The following is a 7,779-nucleotide window of genomic DNA, read 5'->3' on the forward strand; positions in this document are numbered from 1 at the left end:
CGTTTAGCAAAAATATCAATGTTTCTTGTCAAAAAATCTTTTTTTTTGCTTTTTAGTAACCTTTTAGAATTTACTGTCCACTCATGCTCACATACTCCATGTCCAAATAAGTGATGATTCTTTAGGCTGGTCATAGTGGTGTGTAATTTGGACTAGTAACATGTTACTACTTTTATAGTGAGTAGTGTTATATGTGTGATAATAGAGGCCTTCCTTTGTTACTTTGTAGAGTTATTTTTCATTGAGAAGTGATATATGATGGTAACATGTTATGTTATTTTATTTGTCTCTCTCATCTTTAATTATTTGTCACATTAACTTTTTTCTCTGTGTGAGATGAATGTTATAGTCTATGTTATTCTCACTATGAGTAGTCTTAGAAAACCTTACGGGTGTTCCTCGCAATAATAGACGTCCGTTGACCACTACATTTCAGTAGTTACAAAGCAACAAAATGAAACAAAAGGAAGATTATTAATGAAGTCATAGTTTCCACTTGTCCTTTGCTTTTCCGTCCACTTCATTGACCCATCCAACGTGTGTTCACTTCATAAGCACATAAATTTCCTCGATTTCCTAGTATTTCAGAATAATTATGATTTACTTTCAGTTTTTATATTCAAAATTCCCCACAAATTTTCACGACTGGATATTTCCAAGTGTTCACACGTTTCTTGGCCTGCTGTGAGATATTAACCAAGCTCTGTACTACCTTGTGTCTTTGTTTATAATACCATATCATGTTAGGTTGTATAACCTTGTTCTAAATGTTTTTCTTTCTTAACTGCATCATTTTTACTTGTGAATTGTGGTTATTTGAATATTGCTCATATTTTCCAGTAAACTATAAATGAATTCATGGAGGGGGAAATATTGTGTTTAGTTAATTACACATCAGGATTCGAAAGCGGGGAAAGAGATAATGTGCAACAGAGACGAGATAACTAATATTTACAACTGATTACACAGCCAATGAAATCAAAATTGACATTATCACACTCAAGAATATGGAACTGGACTACGGTGGCAGCACCCTTAGAAGCTACGAGTGCTCGTGCCTCGTAGCCATACATCATATGAACTCAGGGTTGCACCCAATCTTTGCAGGAAATATAATAGACAACACTAAGGAAAAAGGTAATGGCGAATGAGTTCTTCTGGGGCAGTCAAAATGAAAATAGTTTGTATTTCACTTGTAAGCTTACCTACAGAAACAGCATAAAATGTGAAATATTAGTACTGTGGTGCAGAGGATGATTCACAGCAGAATAGCACGGCTGAAGAAGACTAGGTTATTAACTTATTACCATTATGGTCAGCATGGCTTTCTCCTGTCAACTTTGAAAGGAATGTTTAGCCATCTCTTCCTTGGGAACCGCTCTTTGGTTTTCTTATCACTCGAGTCGTCATCTTCGCTTCCGCAGGCTTCCATGTGCTGATCCTTCACTTTCTTTTCTTTCCTCTGGTTTTTTTCTTCATCATATTTGAAAGAAGGTGATGATTTAGATTTATTCCTGCTCGAAGTCCGTTTTAGAGGTGGATTGTTGGTATAGGATGCATGGATTACATTCCTTTCATTAAGAAGCTCATCAATCTACAGAAGGCCACGAATACCCAGATCAGACCATCATAAGAAGCAAAATGAGCTAAAGCATCAGAACGGAACATACCATTTGCATTTCTTGTGTGTATTTGCTAGTCATTTCAGTGAACTTTGCCAAGACCTGCAAATTGTGTTGTTTAAGAATGTAGCTCTTCCATGCTAGATGTGCAAAGAAAGAACCTGATAGAAAATAAATGTAAAGAAAGGTGAGCACATACTTCACGGTACTCTGTCTCGAATTTAGACAGCTCAGCTCTTTTTGTAAGTATCTTTGCCTCCACACTCTGTAGCTTCTCCTTTTCAGTAGGGAAAGATTCAGCGCAGACAATCTCTATAGTATATGTTGCACTTTTGAAGAAATTGTCACCTGAATTAGGAATCTGAGTTTAGGATGTCCCACACTGACTAAGTTAATGAACACCACAGCAATCAATAAACGACATTACCATAGACGGCAAAAAAGTGGGTTCCTGGTTTCAGTTCATTAATGTCACATGGTTGGAAACTATCCAACCTTTTAAAGAATGCACTATCAGGATCCTTCGCAGCTGGTGCCTGAAAGTAACCGTAGCTTAGAAAGGTGGAAAATATCATCCAATCACTTGGATAACCCAAAGAGAAGAACTTTAGTAAACTCACTGAGTTATTTTGCTCAAAACGATACACGGGGAACCCAAGAAAGTACATTCCTGCAGAAGAAACTTTGCTGGATTTTACGCTATCTTCCTGCAGTAAGCTGCATGTTAGTGAAACATACTCAAGCAGCAACACATCACAATCTAAACACAACAACTGTTCTAGCACACTTGATAAACGGAAGCTCATCCAAGCAAATATTTGCTACTTTCGTGGCATTGCAGTTTAACAATAAATCTACCAGACAAAAACATACAAATCCTTAAACTTGCTCATGTCAAGTTTAGTACTAATACTGTAATACCACAGGTAATGTGGTATTTCATATTGTCATACTTTAAATAATGCTCCCTCCGTCCCAAAATAAGTGTCTCAACTTTGTACTAACTTTGTACTAAGCTTGAGACACTTATTTTGAGACGGAGGGAGTAATCATAAATTCTTAAGATGAATAAGGCAATTCACAAATCATATTGCTCGGAGTAGTATATAATAGTGATGCACTGATGCTTGACTCCTCCAGCCGATTTCAATTAGTTATATATGAATAAGCATTCCTTTTAGTATCAATGGGAAAAAGGAGAGAGATAAGTTTGGTATATGTACCTGCAGTGCAAGGCTCAACCCACCATTTTCTTCGAGCTCAAAATAAAGCAGCTGCAATTAAAGAAAAAAAACAAAGTCATATTTTATAGAGGCCCAAGTAAAGGAAAACATTGTGAAATTTGGAGCGCTTGAAACATCCATCGAATAGAACATGCACTAAATGCTTAAACTATGACAGACATAGCATGATAAAAAATAGCACAACAAAAAGAACTCATCTCATAAAAATTGCATAACCTCAGAAAAACAGGTTTATACAACAACAAAAAAGTTACACTGGGGTACAATACAGTGGGATAATATTAGGGATTTGTCAAATATATTCATAGAACTGTTTAATTCACTCGCTACTTTGTAGATGTACATCACACTTCCAATAAAATTATGGCTTTGACAGAAAAGGGCCACCATATAGTGATAAGTTTATGGGTTAACTCGTATCACAGCGTAGACAATAGCTGTCTCTATCACATCATGGTTGGTTAATGCTAGATACCATCAGAATGGGGTTCCCCCTATCAATTTATAAACACTGGCCTGCATACTCCATACTCTTGGATGTGAGATGTCTTGGGCCCTCCCTCCCTGCCTCTTGAGAGTCACAGCACATGTGTCAATGCATATTAGTTATAACGTGGTAGGGCAAAACTATTTTTTATCACCTAATAATATGTTAGACAATTCTGACTTTGGGCATAAAAATAGTGTGATGTGGGTTGTGTATTTGCTTTGCCATGTTGGATTTTGGGTGATCTGGAAGAAAGAGAACTCCAAAGACAACCCAAGCCATCTCTTACGTAGTTACGTCTACGGGCACAGAGCGTGTGGGCCAATTTTCAGTGTTCAATAGAGTAAACCATTGTCTCTACCACTTTAGTGGGCTCATGGCTGACTAAAATATTGATATGAGATAATGTGGAGCCTTGGCAGACACAACTATTATCTCTGCTATGGGAGATGCCCTTATATGACTCCTTTCTGCTATTTGTTGAATAGTAACATTCCAATTAATCTAGAGTAGTGAATAAACTATTACCCCTACCTACTACTAATCATACGCAACTAGTAGGACCACCCACATTGCATTCTACGCACTCAATCTACCCACTGGACTTCAAGCAAAAGGTCAGTTTGTCTTTTTCTTTCATTTGTGACAACCAAAAGCAATCTGGTGAACAAAGGGCCTGTTTGGTTGAAACCTAAGAGTACCTAAGCATGCCAAACATTTTTGGCCTAACATGGCTAACTTGTGGCTAAGAATGATGAAGCTACCACTTGGCTTGACCAAGTGATCTTGTGAAACCTTCATAGATCTATGACTCATGAGACCTAACTACAGCAAAAGGTTTGGCATGCCACACACCTAAGTTATGGCTACAAACAAAAAAGTTGTCTAAGGAGAGTGGCAAAATTTGGCTTCCAGCCAAACAGAGTGCTTTAGTCAGTCACACAGTGCACTTAAGAAAGTGAAAACGAGAGTGCAAACTGAAAGAAAAGGAAGAGTTGGCAGTACTAATATGGCTGTAGTTCAATCATTGTAAAAGAGGATAGCCAAATGTTTACTTCATGGAATTTTACTTCATGAAATGTTTAGCCTAACAGGAAACGGTACTCCTAAGAACAATTGGTACAAATTTAGAATTCGCGCATACCAGGACCAAGAGTAGTGATATACTACATCCGATCCAAAATGCAAGTCCCCTTAGAACTTCATCAGCCAAAACAATTACTAGCATCTAAAACATCAGGTTAATATTACTATTTATCATGAAATATACTTTTATAATGTATAACCATTTATTGTGGCAACATGCTTGCCCAGGAATTTATGGTCTAACCTACCATCGTCAAAATTGTGCCATGTCCTATATGACTTAAATTTTGGATCTGATAAAGTAATTATTACACATATGAATATGCATTTGCATCCAATCCACCAACCAACACCATGAAACTTGGCTAGTGCTAATGCGAAATTAATTCATGTAAATCTCATTAGAGCCTGGTCGAATAAACCTACCAAAAATATATGGCATATATAAAAATGCAAGATAGTAGTGTACCATAAATTCATGTAATAAAGAAATAATAATTGTTGAACACATGGAAAATGTAGGAAGAAAGGTATACAACTAGAAAACTTGACAAAAGCAAACAAAAACATACACATCCATTTAGTGAACTTAAACAGAGGAAATAATGGGAAAGGTAATTTGCTTCTGAAAACCAACCTTAAATTTGCTTTTTTCAGTTGAATGCACACGGCAAACTAGCCCCTTCTTAGCTTCTTGTTCTGTGATGTCTATAGAATAAAAATGAGCTGTTTGCTTTTCCACCTGGACACATGCAACAACTTAAGTCTTACTAACATGGAAAAGAAAGATCACATAATGGACAGCTAGTTGCCAACCTTCTTGCGCACAGAGTTTCCTAGCTGGAGCTGGGAAACCACAATAGACCCATTTAATGCTTCCTCCAAAACGGTTGCTGAAACAGTTGTCTTAATTGGTACACCAAGCTTGCTGCACATATGTGCCTTAAATCAAAACAACAGCAAGGCTAGCAAATTACTGGAGGAAAAATGTAACATTTAGAAAGTGTACCTGAAAATAGCTGCAAACATGGTGTTTACGGTATTGAGACTGGATAGGTCCAGCTCCAATTCCTGGCTATCAGTTTCGATGGCCTGAAACATCGTGCAACAGTTACCATACCATGTTCAGATAAAATGGTTAACACACACCGATTCATCAGTTGATTACCTCGAATCCTGACGTGTCGTACTGCCGCCTTTTATGGGGATCCGAGAGAATGCTGTAAGAAAAGGTGACTTCCTGGAACTTGTCTGATGCGACAGGGTCATCAGCATTCTTATCCGGATGGTACCTGCCGAAATTTAGCAGTAACAGCAACACTGAAATCAGTATGTACCAAGGGTCATCAGATTTCTACATCAAGCTATCACTACATGCACCAACAAACGTTTAGAAAAGAAAAAAGTGGCCCCCAACCGAGACTGGAAAGAAAAGCCTAAACACGCAATTGGTGACAGACGTAGCTGAAAACTTCACTAAACAAGCACACGCAAAGGTGCCTAAATGATGTCCAAAATGCGCACTGTTCCGCGCACATACGAACGAAACCTCCCACCTAAACACGGACACGGCCACACCAGTGTGGTGAGGGAAAAAAAAACAACAAACAACAGCAGCAGCAGCAGCACGACGATAGCCCGAATCTGAGACAGAGCCGGCGAGCGGCCTTACTTGAGCGCCATGCGGCGGAAGGCGCTCTTGATCTCCTGGTCGGTGGCGGTGCGGGCCACCCCGAGCACCTCATACGGGTCCTTCCTCTGGGGCGGCGCCGCGGCCGCCGCGGCCGAGTCCCCCTTGTCCGACTTGAACGACCCGAACCTCGACCCCGCCATGGCCGCGGCCCTCCTCCTCCTCCTCCGCTGCAGCACGCACCGGCCGCTTCCAAACCTCCACAATCCCAGCCGCAGCAGGCGTGGGCTGTGAGATCTCGTCCCCGCAAAACGTCCCGGTCACGCCCCGCCCGACGCGCGTGCCGCGAGCGGCAGGCCGGAAGGGGAGGCGGCGCGGCGGGATAGGGTCACAGCCCCCTCCCCGTCGCAGCGGCGGCGCGCCCCGCTAGACGTCGGCTGTGCGGGATTCGAAATAGAGGGCGAGGCGAGGCGAGGTGGCGAGGGAGGCCGGCAAAACGAGGAGGGAGGGCCGGAGAGAGAGTGAGGTGGGTGGGGGAGGTGGCGTCATATTAGGTGTGTTTCGTGGTGGGGCCCGGCGCCCAGTGGGGTTGGTGCATCCGTTGTGGGGCCAGGGTGGCGGTGGAGGGGGGCGCAGGCTGGACTGACTGAGCCGAGCGTTGGCTCTGGCTGGCGGTTAACCGGTAGTGGTAGGCCTCGTGCGGCCGTCGGCTGCTCCTGCACGTGAACGGCAGTTGGATCAGGGTGCCCGGGATAGCGGCTAGTTAAGGCGGGCGCCGGCCGGCCGGCCGGCCGACGTTTTCTGCCCGCCGGCAAGATCTCCAGCTTTGAGTTTTTCCTCTGTTCTTCTCAGCTTTGAGTTTATCCTATGTTTGCTCAGCCCGACGCATCCACACATCCCTAACTTCATCATTTGTAGACACCGCAAAGATTGAAAAAATCACTATGGCACCGTTAAACATTCCACAATATTTGCGATATCTATCGGGTGTGTCTAGGGCACATCTAGATGTGCTCTAATTATTGCACATCTAAGTGAGTGAATCAAGCATAAAAGAAAAAAAAGAACAAAAAAAACATCCCCATGAATCTCAATGTAAGATCAATAACATAGGAATTAGATGTGCAATACTTATGGCACATCTAGATGTGCTTTAACAAAACAGATATCTATACCCTAGTATTAAGGATGGAGATTTTCATAATTCTCCATACGTCATCCTTTTCCGTTTCTTGATTTTATCTTTATCATAAAGATTGACGGCTGAGATTCAAAAGGAGGAAGAGATTTTTTTTGTTAAAAGACGATTCGTTCCTTGGTTGGCTCGGTGTTCCCATTTCTCTATGTCCCCTCCTCTTCCAAGTGTATATGTACAGGCTTCTCAAAAAAATAACCCAGAAACAGAAACCAAATACAATTGATCAAAGATCAGTGCTCAAGCTTCTAAACCGGGAGAGATGGCGGAGTGCTCTGGCGACGGCCCTGGCGATGCGCGCCCGCTCGGGCGTGCGCCTCCCCCGCCGCCCCCACCCTCCCCTGCGTCGTGCCGGAGTGTCTGCCGCCCTCGTTGCCGCCGATGGCGTCCGTGCCGGAGTCGGCCGTGCTCGCCCCTGCTCGGCTCCGCTGGGCTGGCCTCGCCGACAAGGAGCCCGCGCCCTCCCCCGCTTCGTCCCCTTCCCTCCCATCCCCGGTCCCCCGTTGTGCTACGCC

The 7,779-nt window shown here is 42.6% G+C and overlaps 1 protein-coding gene across 1 annotated transcript; it reads right to left on the bottom strand.

Moving 5' to 3' along the window:
* Positions 1 to 920: 920 nt before the first annotated feature.
* Positions 921 to 6,604, bottom strand: LOC147958825 (chaperone protein dnaJ 16-like). Its single transcript, XM_087534401.1, has 12 exons — positions 6,112 to 6,604; positions 5,608 to 5,731; positions 5,449 to 5,531; positions 5,256 to 5,367; positions 5,077 to 5,181; positions 2,846 to 2,896; positions 2,243 to 2,329; positions 2,050 to 2,158; positions 1,822 to 1,970; positions 1,671 to 1,724; positions 1,308 to 1,594; positions 921 to 1,205 (listed from the first exon to the last, which is right to left on the bottom strand). Exons 1-11 carry the CDS (start codon positions 6,270 to 6,272, stop codon positions 1,316 to 1,318), a joined length of 1,314 nt encoding a protein of 437 aa, XP_087390527.1. The 5' UTR covers positions 6,273 to 6,604; the 3' UTR covers positions 921 to 1,205; positions 1,308 to 1,315.
* Positions 6,605 to 7,779: the final 1,175 nt, after the last annotated feature.

Source organism: Triticum urartu, chromosome 7A, assembly GCF_056163025.1.
Source record: "Triticum urartu cultivar PI428250 chromosome 7A, HENAU_Tu73, whole genome shotgun sequence".
In the NCBI taxonomy this organism is placed as follows: domain Eukaryota; kingdom Viridiplantae; phylum Streptophyta; class Magnoliopsida; order Poales; family Poaceae; genus Triticum; species Triticum urartu.

What these genes read in the sequence shown, in the direction of transcription:
- LOC147958825 (XM_087534401.1), bottom strand. Translation starts at nt 6,272, where the DNA reads ATGGCGGGGTCGAGGTTCGGGTCGTTCAAGTCGGACAAGGGGGACTCG. An exon ending in GGTTGAGCCTTGCACTGCAG is followed by an intron (nt 2,330 to 2,845) that starts GTACATATACCA and finishes AGCTTACTGCAG; the next exon opens with GAAGATAGCGTAAAATCCAG. An exon ending in ACACACAAGAAATGCAAATG is followed by an intron (nt 1,595 to 1,670) that starts GTATGTTCCGTT and finishes GGCCTTCTGTAG; the next exon opens with ATTGATGAGCTTCTTAATGA.